This window comes from Aptenodytes forsteri, unplaced genomic scaffold (genome assembly GCF_000699145.1).
Source record: "Aptenodytes forsteri isolate BGI_AS27 unplaced genomic scaffold, ASM69914v1 Scaffold53, whole genome shotgun sequence".
NCBI lineage: Eukaryota > Metazoa > Chordata > Aves > Sphenisciformes > Spheniscidae > Aptenodytes > Aptenodytes forsteri.
This window is the reverse complement of record NW_008795909.1, coordinates 4,360,029-4,379,003: the sequence shown is the minus strand read 5'-3', so window position 1 is coordinate 4,379,003 and position 18,975 is coordinate 4,360,029. Positions and strand designations below refer to the sequence as shown.

The 18,975-nt window shown below is 36.7% G+C and overlaps 1 protein-coding gene across 1 annotated transcript in view; it reads right to left on the bottom strand.

Annotated features, from left to right (window-relative positions):
- Positions 1-18,975, bottom strand: part of SUCLG2 (succinate-CoA ligase GDP-forming beta subunit) — a 107,345-nt gene that overhangs the window by 71,894 nt on the left and 16,476 nt on the right. Inside the window, exons 2-3 of the mRNA XM_019473453.1 lie at positions 2,580-2,679; positions 2,365-2,455 (exon numbers count right to left, since the gene is read on the bottom strand). Of these exons, the coding sequence (XP_019328998.1) occupies positions 2,365-2,455; positions 2,580-2,679 (191 nt within the window). The remainder of the gene's footprint in view (positions 1-2,364; positions 2,456-2,579; positions 2,680-18,975) is intronic.

The following is an 18,975-nucleotide window of genomic DNA, read 5'->3' as shown; positions in this document are numbered from 1 at the left end:
TGATTTTCTTTAAGTACATGTACACACACATATTCTTACATACACATACAGAGAGAACATATGCCTTGAAATAGAACAAAAATGCCTGCTATTAATTCTCTACTTCCCCACTGCTCGTAGCAAGCTCGAAGAGTCTGTCCGGCATTTTCTGTGCCTTAACTACCCACTGCATTAAATGACATTTTAGACATAGCTAAACTCATACTTTTAATCCTATTACTGTAGTTTGCTCCTTGATTAAAATTTCAGTGTTTGACATTGTAGTCTTGACACTACATGCCTGAATGCCTCAACTTCTTTAACTACTTTGAAGATCCTAGAGTGAGCTAACTATGGAAAAGATAAATGCTTTTAAAAGACGTTAGTTTTTCTGGGAGATGGTTTTTTGATGACCTAGATGCATCATTTTAAACATGCTTTCTTCACTGGCTAACAAGCAATGGGGAAAACGTTAGCATACCATTGGCCAAACTTATATAAATATTTAAAATAGGGTGTATGCTCTTACCATAAATTACCAAGAATAAAGATCTCAACACCAAAATACCATAAAACATACTACTACCTTGTTATACATGTATGTGATGAAGATATGAATTGGCCTAGGGCTTTTAAAAGCCAACTCTATAATCAGAATGGAAATCTATGACAAAAGATGATCAGCTTCTCCCAGTGAAAAGCACTACACCAGTTTATCATGCATCAGTATTAAAATACTTGCAAGCTGTGTCCTGAAAAGCTTCCAAGTAACTCTATAGCAAAGGAAAAATACACAGTTTATCAAGGCTATATACGTTCTTGTACCACCAAAATAAATATCTGAAGTTCAGTTGTGCAAACTTCATCTTAAACTTCACATATGCCCTAGTTGCTTACTCTTGACCGCTGTTTATTCATACAAGCAACATGTGGATGGGGAGTAAAGCAATTACAAGTTAAATCTCCTATAGCTATTCTATACATGGTACAAAAGTCATCTTAATAGAAATCCTTTGAATAATCCATTTCAAAAAACCCCAACACACCTATACCTTTCTTTCATTTCTATCAATTTTGAAGAAAATGAGAAGTTTCTTTTTCAGAACTGAGTATGTAAATGAATGAACAGACTTGCACTCAGACAAAAGAGTGAAATTTCCTGTATTGATGTATTCAAAGTAGGTCAACTAAGGCAAAAGAATTTATAAAAGAAAGTTGTTTTTACAATACAAATTTTTCAAAGCAGAGTGCCTTGATATGGGAAATTTATATCCTTTTTTATATCCTTAGTATTATCACAGTCTCTGACAGACATGCCTTAATGGCAATACTGTTCCTTCTTTTTAATATCTAGTATTTCTTTTTAACAACAACTATGAGGAGCGATGGTAATCTGCTCTCCTTGCTCCCCAAGAGAAGAACTGCCGAGCACCTTCTTCCAGCCCTCATTAGACAGTATCTTTCCAGACAGGTGTTCCCCTTCTATGCTAATATACCAAGCCGTTCACAATATATTAAAAGCGAACTGCAGTTCTTTTCAGCTCATGCCAAATTATCTCCTGGCACAAATACAGTGTGGCTCTTGACTACATACCTGTATGAAGATCCTTGCTCAGTAAAACAAAGCAAGAGATGAAAATATATATAGTAGATAGGCAATTGCTAGGATTTGCTGACTTACAGAATTTTACTAAGATAAAGGAAAATCTTGCTGAAGGGCTATCTATGCTTCTCTTACTTAGGCCAATACAGAGCAATACATTTATGCTGAAGTAAATCTTGGCACCTTGCAGTATGCACCGTCATAGATAAATGAATTACCATATACTAGCTGAACCACTACCATGACCACATTTTACTCTGTATCTGCAACAAGTTAGGAAGAATCTACTTTCGGACACCTTTTTTTTTTTTTAAATTGAGATCACTCTCACGCAAAGTCATCTGTCCCTATCTTTAATAACAGGTGCCCAAAGCTGAGGGTGAATGAAATACAGATAGTATTATTACTACAGGTAATCATGTATATATTACTTCTCTGAGCAGAACATCAATAAGCATGTACAGTTAATGCTATATACAGTTATGCTAGCATTTAGTATGTATTTGATGAAGGATGAACCTATGACAAAGGATTCCCTTCAACACAGGTAGCAGAAATGAATTTATTTTTCCACCACTAGGTATGCTGAAATTGATAGACAAAACCACATAGACACAAAGAAAGAAAAAGTAACTTTTTTTTTTTTCTTTCCTCAACTAGATGCAATCAATCAGGCATTGGAGAAGGAATGAAAAAAATAAATCTATGTCATACACCCCTGCATATTAATGCAAAATTGCAGCTGAACACAGTTCTCAACTTTCAAGAGGCAAAACTCTTACCTTTTTAACCGTCACACCATCCTTTGGAGTTTGCTTTGTTGACAGATTGTACCCAATCATCTGTTTAGCAAGCTGTTCAACAATCTTAGGGCTACAAAGGAAAAAGGTTAGTTTATTGAAAGATATCAAAAGAAACAGTCACATAGCTATTGTAAACAGCTTAAATATTACAACAGAAGCAATTTATTTATGCTTTTTCAATTTTAAAGACTTACTCTTTAGTTAGATGAACTCCTCCTTTCAATCCACTATTGAAAATACCCTTTCCTCTCCCTCCAGCCAGAATCTGTGCCTTCAGAACAATTTCCTTTGCCTCTGTAAAAGAAAAACACATTGCTCTTCTATCGTGTGTCATTTATCGAGCTTGTTAGTGTAAGGTTAAAAAGCATTTCCAGGTTAGACTCTTTAAAAACAATGAGAAGTTGTTCATAACTAGTGAGCGATAAAACAAGAGTCAATTCAGCCTTTTTACAAAGCAACCTTGCAAAAAAGAGTTGTTCAAGGAAGTTAAAGGATAAATATACACTACTTATTAGCTGGATAAATACGTCATTAGGTAGATCAAAACCATGCTATTAGTGCTACATGGCCTGCACATCAAACCATATAACCAGCATAAAGTTTGACAGCTTACATTCTGGCACGGTTTTTAAAACATGAATCAGATCATATTTTGTCTTAAATGCACAACCAACAAATGCTCATCAAGGAAAATAAATTCCATTCCTTGCTCTGAACACATGTAAGCAAAGCTATGGATGTGGTCCTAAAAGAAGAAATCCCCATCTCCAAAGGGCAGGTAAGCGTAGAGCAAGGGCAGTAGCTGTGAAAACATGTTCATCTGTTTGTGAGGCATCACATGAATCTTTGGCAATGCAAGTGTAACAGTATCTTAGTAACAAGAAAGTGCAGCAAGACAGAGTGACAAAAGTAATTGCACCAAGAGCTACGTTCCAAACAGAAGCAATCCTGACATCTTTACAGAGTAAAACGGAGGGGAAAAGGGGAAAAGAAAAAGAACCAACCAAACAAAAACATCACTCATTATCTCTGCAGATCCACGGACCATAGCAGCTTCTTGAACCATAAAGACCTGCCAGGTGTCTGTAAGATGTTTATTAATACTGAATACTGTCACCTTGCACATTTATCATAATACTGCCAGGTATTTTGCAAAGAAGTCTGAGATCCTAATATTAACATACCATTAAGCAGTGCCTAGAAAAGGCTAACATTGTTATCCTTTTTTGAAGTCTGTGGAAATCTCCGATTTCAGTGATGTTTGGATTAGGTTACACCTTGAATCACAATATTCTATGCAAGGATCCAAGAAAACATGAGAATCTGTTGTTAAATTGACAAATTTACTGTTTAAGTCACACAGAAGATATGGATACTTTCATTCAAACAAACGCAGGCTTTCTAGGCTTGTATTACATAAAAATATTTTACAGATGATTAAATACAAGTTTGGAGGTGTGGCAATTTTTGGTGCAGATCAGCTCTGACAGAGCGTCATTTCAAAGTTCCAGTATAATAAACTTCAGGAACTAGAAAAAAAGTTGGATCTTAGGATAGAGTAAATATTCTGAAATAAATATTCTATTTCCCGTATTAAGACAGAAATGCATTTTTAACACACCTGTTGGAGGTACTGTACTAAGAGATGTCTGATTTCCAAGCTTCTCAAAGGAAAATCCCTCCACGTTTACCCATTCAGTAACACTTGACATGTATCATTCTGAACCTTAAAAGCATTCTCCTTGAAAATACTTCATGCATTCCAATGTATTCATGTTCTGGGCTCCCTATTATTCATTCATTCAAGGATTTGATATATTATTCATTCAAGGCAGATAACAAGAAAATTTAAATGCAACAAAAAGTTTTATATCAAGTGTTTCCTAAGCACAGAAATTATTAAGATGAATTAAAACTATGAATCACTTTCCAACCTGCAGAAACAAACTCTAAAATCACAATAGCTGCTGTGATAAAGAATCTAATATAGTATTGTTAATAGATGCTGTAAGCATTTAATTAGATCGGTTTTAGGTGCCAACCATCCCGACAACATGAGTTTTGATTGTCAGTGATACGTGATATCAATTATGTGAGTGATCATTACCCTCACTCCTAACCAGCACGCTACACGAGTGCTGATTATCCTCATTTGGCTACAACAAATGAAGTTAGAGAAAGGAATTAATGTGTACATTTTTATAATCCACTAGAGGACTATAAAGGCAATACAACAACTTCAGAAAAAACAACTATCGAAAACATAAACACACTAGAAAGTAAGCATGACCATGTAAAGATTAGACCTGAAGAACTAATCAATAAAGCAGCTCAGCAGAGCACAATACAGCAGGTTCTTCCTGCCCTGGGGGAAACCAACAGGAAGCAATTTAATTCAATAGTTATTTGCCCAAACTCTGTAAAATGAAGTAAACCAGCCAGATCTTATTTTACAGTAACGAGGCTTGATCATTCAGTACTTACCAAGTTGATTCACTACTTAACGTCACCATTTTATTTAAAAAGAGCCAGTTTCGAGAAATGCTCATACAGAGCTTTTATGCTATCTCCTGCCTGAATTCCCTAATTATGTTATGAAAGACTACCCCCCCCCAAAAAAAAAGAAAAGTGGTTTTAGCTGGAATATATGAAGTAGTTCACCTTCACTTGTAGGCTCTAATATAAATAAATAATTTTTTTTAAAAAATCTAAAAAGCAGTATGCAAAGTCAATATTAAACCCATTAAAACCAAAAAGCTGTAATTAATTTCCATTAGCACCCTTCCAAACTGCTGTAGTAACACTGGATAAATGTTTAAGCAGGGCTGCATAGTTACAAATACTGGATTTCAAGAGAATCTAGCACAAGCAACGTGTCTTTACACCACCATAAAGTATAGTGCCACGTTTTCAACAGCACTGCAACTGGTAATTAAGGCTTCAATGAACTTCTGTTTATGTCCACTGACTGACAAGCCTTTGTGTAAATTAAAAAAACAAAAACAAAACACAAACCAAAAAACCAAACAAACAAAAAAGCCAAACCCAAATAACAAAACAGACTGCTTCTTAAGTGTGCATAGATTTTTTTTTTGTCACAGATCTAAAATTTTCTTTATCATTCAAAACAATACAAAAACGGACTGCTTTTAAGTGTCACTAATTTAGCAGCAAATAGCCGCAAACTGCTCCATGCAGATTAATGACAGATTTCTGGTAACAGCATGTGTTCTTAACTAATTATAACTTGAATACATTAATATCTCAGAATTAAGAGTTTATTCACTGGATCTTATATTTGTCTTTTTTTACATTAATCTACAGAAGAAGAGAGACATGAACATTTCCAAAGAGTCCTTTAAAAAATGGAGCAAAATACAGCTTGTCCCTAAGTCAGATGCCAATAAATAAGCAAGACCTTTACTCGTCAGAAAAGTCCTCAGAGTTCAAAATTTCACAGCTGTAGTTGGGTCTAACCACATTTCTAAAAAAATTAAATCTAACCACACAGGAAAAAAGCCTTAAGTATTTTTCTTTTAAATAAATTCAGATGTTTCAGCAGAACAGAATATAACACTCTGAGGGACAAGCATCCTCTACGTTGCATTCAACAATATATCTCCCTCCCTTCAGCCAGCGCTGTGAATACAAATGGCAGTGATACTCCTTGCAATTGTAATAGGCTCAGTTCTATAATGAAAGCCTATTTAAAATCAATAAAATCAGTCCTGCTTTTGGGAGCTATGATTACTCTGGTCCACTGCTACTGCTTGCAGCAAAAATGAACAGCTTGTTCTCAGCCCACTGCTGTGTATATTTAAATACTGAATTCTTGATCATGAAACAATATACTGAGAACCATAGTTCTGCTAGTTATATGGTATGCTAATTTATTACCTGTGAACAACTTTCCATTATTATTGATATGACTGTGTAATTGCAAATTAGGCGTGTTAACAATTACATTAAAATGTGCTGTAGCTTATCAAAAATAAACTACTGTAAAGAACAGACAAAGTAAGACTGCATGGTAATAGGCCTCACTCTTGCCTGTTTATGAACAGAAGATTTTCTATCAGAGAGTACTCAGGACTACTTTGGCAAGGCATCCTACACTACAGAATTAGAGCATGGGACTGAAAGGGAGGAGGTCTCACATGAAATCCTAATCACGTTTCTGTCTCACCATGTGACTTTCACCAGTTCGGCTTCTCTATCTGCAGGGGCTCTGTGAAAATTAATTACCGTTTGCACCTCTTTTAAAAATGCAGAACCTGATTCAGTATTACATTAGCGTATTTCTACCCCAGCGTTAGGCAACTGACCACAGGAGAAGGGCTGACTCCAAACCCCGGCAGCACCGTAAGTACTGCAGCAGAAGCAAAGCATCACTGGAAAATACACTGATCTCTTGTAAGGAGCTTAGTACATGTTGCAAAATAGATGGAAGCAACTCAGTGTCATGGGAGCAGTGCAATGAAGACAAATTGAGGACATGCCAAATCAATGTCTTACAGAAGCACTGTCTCCTTACTGACCCAAACGTGAGCATAAACACTGAGTTTATAAACACACGAGAGCTGTTTCCACAAAGGCAGCAGGCGTTAATGAGACTCCTCCGTCCCTCTGTACACACCGGAGGACCCCAGCCCTGTGTGGTTAGGCAGCTATTAATTAATTTCAAGAACTTTGCTAGTCACCCTTCTTTGCCTAAAGTCATTAAGCTGTGCTTGACGAGCAGAACTCCTCGAGCACAGCCCCCTTCCCAAAGTCCTGGGAGAGCTAGATGGGGTACATGAATCTGCAACCAGCTCCAAACTCTCCACCTCTTAAAAGAGGCAGAGGCCAATCTAATGATGTATTTGTCTGGTAAGACTCCTCTGAGCTTCCCTTCCCAAAGCAAGATTTTTCCCCCACTCTGCTTTATAATTTAGCTTTTGTAACGTGGAAGTTGAGGAAAATAAGGCAGATATTAAACATTTTCTGACAGCAATTATACTTCATTTTGGATAGCACAAGAACTACAAAGACGTCAACAAAACCCAGAACGCCTACGTGCCGCTCCTACTCCAGTTTCCTCATCAGTGTTGAAGCAAAACCACAAATGCTCAAGTGATCTGTAAGGGTTCTACATAACCTCTCCCAAACTGCAAATCTGCAGCTCAGAGCTTGTCTTCCAAAACACGGGGTTCCCCTTACAAGCCCTGAAAGCGTCAAGTTTGGGTTGGTTTGTCATTTTTTTTTACCTACCTCTAGCTGATCCAACAGTAAGGAAACCTACTTTTTGGGGTCTCATCTGTCCTGTTCTATTGTTGTTAATTGTTTCTTTCTTGTTTTAATGCTACCACTACCATCTGACTTTCTAGCTTCCCTTTGGGAAAGACTGGCTATAATTATTTTTCCAAATTTCAACCATCCTGTTATACTGCTCAGGCAAGAGCCTGTCAGGTGCGTATTACTTTTTAACAATACTCCTGTCCAGAAACACTCTGGTACACTTCAGCACAAGAAAGAAGGGAGAAGAGTAAAAGCTACAAGGAAGATCATAATAAACATAATACAATTATAAAAAATGGTAATAAAGCCTAATTCCCCAATTGAACACTGAATCTTATCTGAAATCTGAGACAGCTTTTCCGAAGGAGCAAGTATTGGTACCACTTCCACTGCTCCCCATCTTCTGAGTACCCCGGGGATGCAGCGCCTGAGACAGTTCCCATGCTCTGCCAGGTAAGCGGACTGAGGTGGGAGAAAGCAGCTGTCCACAAGAAGATACCTCCCACATCTACAAAACTATTGGTGTGCTTCAAGGTCTTTAGAATGACTTTAAACAATTGATTTTCCCCCCTTTAATTTTAATCTAAATTCCCTTCCTCTGTTATTTTCATTCTTCTGCTCTGTAACACCAAAAAGAATTATGTTCTTACATGCCTAGTTTCCACAACCTTTGGTTTTCAGACTAGTTTAGAATTAAAGTTAAATAAATCATCCTTTTTATAACTCCATACTTTTGAATATATTGTATATTTATTGCTAGATTATAAGCCTCATTAAAATCTATAATGATAAATTAGTCAGTCTCTTGATTCTGTCACTACTGTTATTAATTGCTTTCATAACCATTACTACACACTTCAAGGGTGATAAAAATTTTAAAGCTAGATAAAATCAGCTAAGCTAAAGCTCACTCTTAATATTGCACTCTTAAACCTTCTCAGAGTAAAAGTAATCAAGTATTCACACGTCCTACATTTAAGTTAAACCTGATAAATTACTTATACAGCAAACGGAGCCTCACTAGATCCAGCAGCACCACTACAATGCATGGAAAAATATGCACATTAAGGCAGAGATCCAGAAAAATTGTTCTCACATTAAAATTGTTCATTGTATGTGCTTGTTTAAAACTCCATGGGATATCTTATTTCTGATATTTTCCAGCCTTTAACAGTTTCTCTTTTCAACCTAAGTTCTCATTATTTTCTATGTAGATTTCCTCTGTAACAGACACAGGGTTTAGAAAAAACTACTATTTGTCACATTTGCTTACAAACTCAAGAGGAAACATGGTTTGAAAACTCAGTCAGGAGGGGAACAAGTTCTTCATTTGGTGGAAGAGCACTGAAGTCTATTGACAAGTGAGCAAAAGCTTTTTCTGCCAGCTCTCAGGCAATATCCATTCTATGGGTAAAACAGAGACGGCCACTTTCTGTAACCTACAACGTCAACCTGGCATCCTGCACCATGTCGCACGGTAAATACTGAACAAAATGGAAAAACTCATGCAAACTGATACAGTGTTCTTCTGTCATTATACCCACCAGTTTCATTCTTGCAACTTTTAGACTTCGTAATATTCCTTATAATAAGCCCAAGTCAATATTATTTTTCTCCTCTTCTGATGATTTCACTTTAAGAGTCTGCAAAAGCAAGCAAAGAATACTTTTCCTTGTGTATTAGTTGTGATTGTTTTTACCCGACAACACCATGGAAGCTTCTTAGGATAACCTATGATGCGCGGAGAAATTTGGGCATTTTAGTTTAGTGGACTTGAAATGTACCCGTTTTCCTTATAAACATAAAATACACAGATACATTCCAAGACTTGCTTTCTAAAACCACTGTCATTTAAAAATTTGACATTTTACCAAATTTTTAGCAAGTCATTTCTCTCCACCCTTCCCTTTTCCCTAAACTACAAAAAAAAGTTATAGTGAAATATATATATACACACACACACACTGTCAGTTTTCTTTGCATCTTTACCTTTTGAAGCTTACAGGGATTTCAAGTTTTCCTTGCCAAAATATCCTGCAAACTTTTTTTTTCTTTAAATGAAACATATTTTAGAGTTAGCAGACTCAGGCAGTTCAAGTGTGTCCTAAATTCTTGATCGAATACCATAACACCATTTGTTTTAATGCAATTCATAAAACAGGTTTTATGCAATCTGTAGTGTTGAAGTCAAGTAGTCATTAAGAACAAATACTGTTCTCGCCCCTAGCTGCAACAATACACACACCTGTTTTCCTGGAACGCTTTCAAAATTTCATTCTTTGTGATTACATATAAGGCACAAAAGACAAATAGTCTTCTCTGACTGATTCTAATTCTTTTATCCATTATTGAACTGCAGAGATGATTTTGAAAAAATTGTACGTAGTGTACAAAATATAAAAACTGGGGAACATACATTGGTTTTTTCATAATTCACTTTTAAGCATAAAAGAGTTGTTGTAGTAGAAGATATTTTCAAACATGGAGCACAAAATAAGAAACCTAAGCAAGAAACCAGGGAATTCACATGGTAAAAAAGCAAGTAAATATGCAGAGAGTAAAGACAACTGCAACGTTACCACCATTACTTAAGAAGTGTTAACAAATTCATAATGTAATATATGTGGCAGGTGAACCCCGTTCAAGTACAGACTTGATAATTAGTCCTTTGCTGAACAGTCTTTACATACATGCCTGCTATGCCTGGCAAGATCCTTAAAAAATAAGCATTAAAACAGAGGGCAAAGCTAAAAGAAATTTGGAGCACATCACACAGTGGCGGCTGGGCACACAATCAACAGCCTTCAAAAGCATGAGAAACAGGCCACGTGCTAAAAGGGAGACATCTGAAGGTGGAGCAGCTTTAGATCCAATTTCTGCAAGTTTGCCAATACTAGGGCAGGACTAAGTCCCTTCAGAGGGCTTCATCATCTCCTACTGCCTTGTAAATACCAGGACAAACTGACCTGATAGCTTAACACGTGCATGCACTGCCCAGCCTCAGGGGACCTTCCTCCTTCCACGGCACCCGACATCACATCAGCAGTGGTCATTTCTCCACTTTACAATAATTTACAGTGACACAATACTGCTGCTTTCATCAAACAGATAGTTATCTGGTTAATTTTAAGCATACGCTAATGCCAGCTTGCCATTTGGGTGCACGCGGAAATATTTCCCTGACAGGGGCTTTGACATGTTTCATGAAGAATTTCTTAATAAAGCTCCAAACCTAAGGCTCTTCTACCGTTTGCATTTTTACCTAAAGTGATGAAAATACTAAACAGCTCTTAGCTGAAAACTTACATTTTTAGCAAAATTAACATTTCCCTTCCAGAAACAGTTACCATTAAACAATTCTGCTCTACCTCTTAGCCTTATATCCCTTAGTTTTTGTTTCATTGGATAGGGCTGCATTAGATACCACACATTTTGCTGTTCAGACCATAAATAAATCAATCCACACCAAAACTAGAAACATGCAAAAGAACAGCAAATCTGGCAGTATTTTGATCTGAATCAAGCCCAGTAGTATCAAAAAGTCCTCCAGTAGTCCGATTCATTACCCAACTTATGTGGTGGAATTAAGCACAAAGTTTTCACTGTATTGCTAAAATAATTTATTAAGCCTCTGAAGAAATTCATGCTAGACTGATCATTATCTAGGAAACATCTGGATGAGAAAACGATCACATACAAGAATTTCTGTCTGCCTCAGTAGTGCTAAAGACAGAAAGTTGGAAAGCATTACTTTGGAGCTGCTATTCTACATATGCCCTTGATTCCTGGCCCTGATTTTGAAGCAAGAGTAAAAAATGACACTGATTTGCTACCCTGCAGCCCCCGCCAAAGAAACCAAAACCGCCAACACCCCCTCCCCCAAAACCAAACCACAAAAAACCAATGACCACCAACAGAAAACACCACCACCACCTTCCCTTCTGCACATTAAAAAGAACTACATACGGATAGGAATTACATACTTAAAAGAGGATATATTTAAGACCACAGTATTTACACCACTCAAATGTAGTCTCATTTACAGAGGTATTTTCTATTTGAAGAAGAAAAGAATATCAGACTCCACAATGAAAATAAACACTATCTCATTTTAAAGAAATAATCTTTCTCCAGCATGGCTTCTAACAGACATCTGATAGCAGGTGTAAAATCCAGATGGAGAAGTAAAAATCTAGTAACAGAGATGCTGGGCAGAGAGCTTCTACAAGGCTATGTGACATTAAGTTCTTTTGCAGATATAAGTGGGACTTAAGTGATGAACAGGTATGGCTCCGGCCATCTGGAGTAGCAATGAATTTCACCCAGAGTGAAAAGAAAAACCAAGAAGAAGAAAACTATCTGAATTGGTTCTGACGTTTCATTCCTGTCAAGTGGCGGTTAACTAATTGGAGACTTCTGGGCAAAAGCTTATTCATTTTCAGAGCTCCAGATCTAGAAAACAGAGTTATCCAAGTTTGAAACAGGCAGAGAAAGCTCACCACATAAAGGTTTAAAGAGGACAAGAGACAATGGAATACAAAAATAAATGGAGAAATACCTATTTAAAACATAGAAACACTGCAACCAGAATAATAAGCATATTTATTCCTGGATATGTTTTCCCGCACAGTTTGCTTAAAATCCTTCTAAGGATTACTGATGTTACTTTTCATGGTATCCAGCTTTTCATTTCATAAAAAACCCTACTGCATTAAGCAGTACAAAAAGAAATATTTTAGCCCTCTGGCAACTGGTAAATATTAACTACTGTAGGCGGATGAAGTTTCATCTGTGGTAAGCACAACCGTTTATAACTTAATGTCAGATAATACCAGTAATACACTAAGCACAGCTAACAAGGGAGAGGATGTACTATCATCCTCCTCTTATTTCTGTTTACTCATCACATATGTGAAATAGAAGCAATTGCCAAAATAATCTAATATTGGAAAAAGGTTAAGAGGAGACCCATTATAAGAATGTTAATATTTAAATTCAAAACTTCAGACTTAATTATTCCATAAAAAGGGCATCTCACTGATCAATGGTGAATTTAGATTCAAAGCCAAAAAAACTTTGTTTAGAACAACAAGTGTCAAATCTTTATTACCTGAATGATGTTCTTTTTACAGCTTCATAAAGTTAACCAACCTATACAATGCCTTCACATGCATGTGGCACACAGAGACATTCAACATAAAACCATTCAGAGCGCATCCCTAATAACGCATCCCTGCCAACATTAATTAGCCTTCTAAGAAAAATAACTGCCTTTAGACATTTTTTCTAGATTTCTTTTTTGTTCTGTGCTATTTTTCTTAATATCACACCATCTGCACTTTTCAAAAACATTGGAGAAAGGTAATTTAGGGAATGTTCCTGATAAGGAAAAAAAAAAGTCCCACTGTGCTTTTCATAGCTTGGTAATTTTTAGTCTTTCATCTTGGTGATTTCTTCTTTTTAACACCATTGTATTAAAAGTCTTCAATTTTGACTGTTTGGTAGAAGCAAGATAATGCAAACTTTACAGATTCAGCTCAGAAGACTCACTGCATATTAGGAGAGATTAAGAGAAAAAAATCTCGAGGTTTAAATTGTTACCACTACTCATTGAACACAAGAGAGACACAAGCTTGCAACAACTTAGTTGGGTGGACCAAACAAGTTTCTACTTGCTACATTAGGAAGGAAGATGAAAGTAAAAAATGGGACAAAAGCCTTTTATCCCCTGAGACGAGCCTTTAATTCATGAACCTAGAAAAAAATATTAATGATTTAGATCATACTGTAAAGCAGTTATCAAAATACATATTGTATCCTTGATTTTAACCAGTAGCTCGTTAGCTGAACCATTCATGACCGTGCACTGTACCAATGTACGCAGCTTCTCTTCTGGTCTCGGCCTCTCTTTGCCCCTTAGTTTTCTTTGCGGATTTATAGAGTTGCTTGTTATTATATGCAGCTACAACATGCTCTGTATGAGGACACTGGACAAGCTGTTAGTGCTATTAACTTAATAATAGATTCCTGAGTGTGATTCCCAATTAATTTCATTTTCCTCATTCCATGAGAAGCCAAAATTACAGAGCGCCATATGGTGCTTCATAAATAACAATTAAAAGTTATTTTCTAATCTTTAGGCACTAAAAAAAACCCCATAAAAATACATATGGTTGCAATGACATGAAGGAAATTAAGCTTCGGAATGTCTGCAGATGTCCAGGAAGCTCCAAACACTTCCTCAGCCTTTTCCCCATTCACATATTTCTGGTCCATGCTAGCCCCTGGATGTTACAATTAATCCCAGTGTATGCCTCAAAGATTATAAAAAGATCTTTCTTCTGAAACTGGAACTTCATAACAACAGCTTGTATGAAGATCTGTGTAGCACAAGTTGTGTTGCGATTCTGATACTCTTCACCTTTACCTACTGCATGGATTTGTTAATGGTTTTGTTCCGACCCAGCCGTAAGTATCTGCAGAGCTCCGCCAGCCAGAGAAATCACGTCCATGTGTCAGAGACTGGACTGGGATCTGGAAGCCTGTCAACTTACTGTAGGATCTTGTCATTTTTCAGCGAGTAAGAATTCACACTATCCAACACAGGCATGCAACTGCAATTGAAAAACTATTCTACTCCAAGTAAATGAAATGTAGGCTGCTGGTGGAAATGATCCCTTAACAGCCACCTTCTTCTTTCCTGCCCTTTATTATGCCTTGTGTACGTGCTCTTACTGTAAAATGGAAATAACAAGGCTACCTGCCTCATCGAACTTTTTTTGGAATAAACATACATAAGGGGAGAAGTTTCCTTAGAAGCACCTTGGATAACTGCTTTTACTACTGCTCACCGCTGTAAGTCAAACTGACGGGCAGGGGTATTTTATTGTCTGGCATGAGAATCCAGACATGCAGAGCACGCACTGGCCTTGGGTACCTGGAAAGCGATATTCAGCTCTAGCACAGTCAGGTGTCAACATGTTCACTCATAATATAAATGATTCTTATCATCTGTGCATTTCCTGGGGATAATATTAGCAGGAGATTTTGCTAAACAAAAAGCATTAGGAAGAAAATATATTATAAACTTAGGCACAAATGGACTACTTTAAAGTCATGGGGACTGTATCCCTTTCAAAATATACCTATCTTTAAATCTGCAGAATTCTTGCATTCAAAAATACTGTATACTGTGGTCCCTGTCAATTCTCAAGAGTGCGATTTTGTCAAATTCATCTTTTGTGGGAAGACATTTTGAGGCTATACTGAAGATAAGCCAAAGAGAAGAAAATCTACCATCCTTTCAAATTCATATTCACAGAAATATTTTTTCTCCCTAACATCTATGTACTACTTCTATATACACACACATATATGCAGATCTACCAGCATAAAGATTTCATTACTCTAAAAACTTAAAAATGGAATATGCATGCTTTAACTTATACAATATAAAAATTACGGTGAGTGAAGGGACAAAAGAAGCAGAAAAATTGCTCTCATGTTTTTTTTATTAAAAAAGAGCTCAATTTCACTGCTGTTTGCATAAATAAATACAGAAATATTCAATTAGTGTCAGGCCTGTAACCTCAGTTAGTGCTAATATAACCTAAAAGCTTAGCAAGTAGGATACACACCCAAGGACTTCACAGGTCTGACTATTAAGATACATATTACAAAATAATATATGTATGTACACACACCTTATAAATTTAGCTATTAAAAGAGAACAGAATGCTCAATAACATTGTTGCCAAGTGTAGCGATCTTTTCCCAAAATCTGCACTTCCATAACATATTACAGGTAAGTAGGTCTAACATATCTCACCAACCTGCAGCAAGCCAGACATAGTTACTCCTGTACCTTACTACTCAGTCATAAAGGGACAATGTCAAACCCACACAGATGTCTAGACAGTATGTCACAGTGTAAGAAATGGGGTGTTCCTTTTGTAAAAAGCTTCCCTGTTACCGAGCAACGTGTGGATCTTCCTGTTACTATGAATAACTGAAATTCTGTATTAAAGTAAATCTGGTTTAAATCACCAATCTTGTAAGTATGTTGTTGGAGACACAAGAAAATGAGCCCTGGCACTGGGATCTTTCTTCCTGGAAAGACAGATAGATATATATATATAGCAGTTAGCGCAATCGAAGTGTACATCTGCATCGGGGGGTGAGTCAACTCACACAGTCCACTGCTTGCATTTTCTTTCCTTGGTATCCCAGTGGGCATTTCATGGATGGATTTTCAAGAACCTGCAGCATGGTCTACATGATTTAATCTAAGTTAAGACATGATGCACAATAGTAGAAAATGTTTGGCAGCAACCTGGGTGCAAAACAGCTCTCCACAGATGCTTCCTCATAAGAAGAAAGCTACAACCATTTAGCGGGATACACTAGCTCAAAGATAGTCAAACACATTTGTCCATTTTGCCTTTCAGAATTGCTTTTAAAAGTTCTCTGGGTATTTAAACTAAAATAACATTTTTCTAGAGAAAATGGATGAAGTCTGACAGAAGACAACAATTTTCTAAGTAACCCCACATAAGTGCACATTTTCATCAATTAACAGGGGGATAGATTTAAGTATTTCCTGAAGATCTTTTCTTAAGAGGCCTGTAACTAATTAGCTGATTAAGGCTATACAAAGAAACAACTGTGTTTCATATTTCAAGTTTTACCTATTCCATAAAACCATGGGAAAGTGCATCCTACAAGGTAATTTTAAGACTTGAATTTATGATCTGGATATACACCTTCAAACTTTTCTCTTGTGAGTCATACTGTAATGAGTTAACTGGCAGGGGATAGAGGGAAAAGAATTCAAATCCTGTGTTGGCTGCTTACAGTGCAAAGCCAGTATCAGTAACACTCTTTTTGGCTGTTAATACAGTCCCAAGCATAAAATAGTAATACAATCCCAGTGGCTGACTTTTAAAAATTCCACAGTAAAAATAAAAAATGGTTATACCTTAAAAAACCCAAATATTAACTAAAAGGAGGATAAAAGTTATTCTTTTTGTATTAGTGACATTATAAACCTTATCAATGTTTTAACTCCCAACAAATATTGAAAAATAGCATTTTACCTGCTAAATTACTGACAAAATACCACTACTAAAATTGTACATCTTAGCGTAGTCATTTATGTCCAAGTGACGTTTCTAAAAGCAATCATTGATTTCATTTAAATTAAGGCTATAAAAGTAATTATCAACCATACTCATTGTTTTCCAATTTTTTCCCCCAAGAAACATTATCTCTAGCATGTGTCCTAAACAAACCCACATAAATCTAAACCATTCCTTATCTTCTTTTTCAACACTTTCTTTTTTAACACAACCAATTTTTTTCTTCTTTGTATATACAAATTCTTATTGTTTCACAAGGGAAGACTTTTTCAAATTCATCACAAACATGGCTGTTCTGGTATCAATAGATTTTTCTTCAAAGTACATCAGATGCACAGCCTCTGGACTAGAGTTTTAAAGCCAAACATATTGGATACATGAGAAATTAAATCAGGTAACATGCACAATAATTTTCTTTTAATTTATTACCACTGATCTGAAACTGAACACCTACAATCATGCCCGTTCTTTCAGTTGACTAACACCAAACCGCTTTTCGGACATTACCTCAGCTGACTTTTGCAGAACCACGCCTGCATTTGCCAAAGGAATTTTTACGCAGTGGCAACTAAATTGAGGTCAGGTCCTACTCACTTGCAGCCTGCAGCAAAGTTGAAACATCAACAATTTCCTGGGTTTTCAGCATAGGGAACATTATCAGAAAGCAAACAGATTTAAACAAAAACCTAGTATGTCACAGAACAATGACCTGTGTAAAATAAAATGCTCCACCCTTCAAGGCAGCCTGTATGGTATCCCAAAAGGCCAAACCAGAAGACAGAAGAAAGCATAAAGGTCCACTATCCCCAGGGCAAAGCACTGTCAATGTGCTTGTAATCTAGGAAAACTGCAGAGGGACAAGGGACCTGGCAGCAAGAGAAGAATATCAGTGATGAACCTGAACTATCTTGCGAAACAAAGTAATTTCCCCTAGGAGTGGGTTGTTTCATAGCTCTGTACAGTGCAGCTCTAGAGAAAAGCTTCAGCTAACAGTGCAGAAAAGGTGTTGATAGAGAGAACAAGACATCTGAGGCTCTGACCTTGGCCACCCGTATTAGTCATGTGTGCTCCATGCAATAAACTTTTCATAAAGCTCTCAACTGTCCTAGCTTAATGAAAGAAGAAACAGGACAACAAATAAAATTTAAAATTAAGAGTGGATTACTTTCAGCAGAGAGCTACAGCGAACTTCTGCTCTCTTGTCCAAGAAGTGAAGTGATAAAGTACCACAATGGCATTTCTATGACATCGCAGACTGAGCGGGTGGAGTCAGCAGTTTTCTGTCGACATCTCTCAGGAACTATCCCATTACACAATCAATTAAGCAAACGGACAGAGAAAGAAAAAACTTGCAAATGCACACAGTTAGAAAATCAGGCACATTTCATTACTACTATCATCATTTTTCTACGTGGCTTATCATCACTCACCTAATTCAGAACACTGTCATTAGAAGTTAAGATTTAACTCCACAATAAACAAGCTACAAGTAGTTTGAAGTGGCTCAAAATCTACGTCAATCAAACACAGAGCCAGATTTTTATTGCCTACATAATATTGACATCAGCCTTGCAAAGCTATTACACAGGCACCCAAATTTAAGGTCTAAAATCAGTGGATTTGCTTTCAAAGCTTTCATTGGACACACTTGACAACCACACTTGAAGGAGGTGGTTTTGGAGCTTCTCAATGTTTGAGGAAGTCTTTCAAAAAATCACAGGCCTAAACTTTATAAACCCCTAGTCATTTGTGACAATCATTTGGTACCATTTTCTAAAGGTTCTGTTTTTCAAACGCTACAGTGCAGAGTACCCTTCCCTGAAAACACCAGACTCTCCAAAATATCCCAGAGCTGCCAGCTACAATTGCTGGTTTTGAAACTTCAGACCATCTGTATTTGAAATGAGCATTCTGTAGTTATTTGCACCTCTACCACACCAAGACACGCCAAAGTACAGAGTCCCAAATGTAAATGCATTCTGCCTGCATGGGTAAAGACCCAAACATACTTATACAAAACATACATACAAAAATATTTTCCTGCAAAGATGCACCTCGAGTCAGAAGCAGCCTGTTCATTTCTTATAGTACCCATTGAATTAACATTTAGTATGGTTACAGAAGCGATGCCTACACAATAATTCTCTCCAAAAAGTGGAAATACATTAAAGTCAAA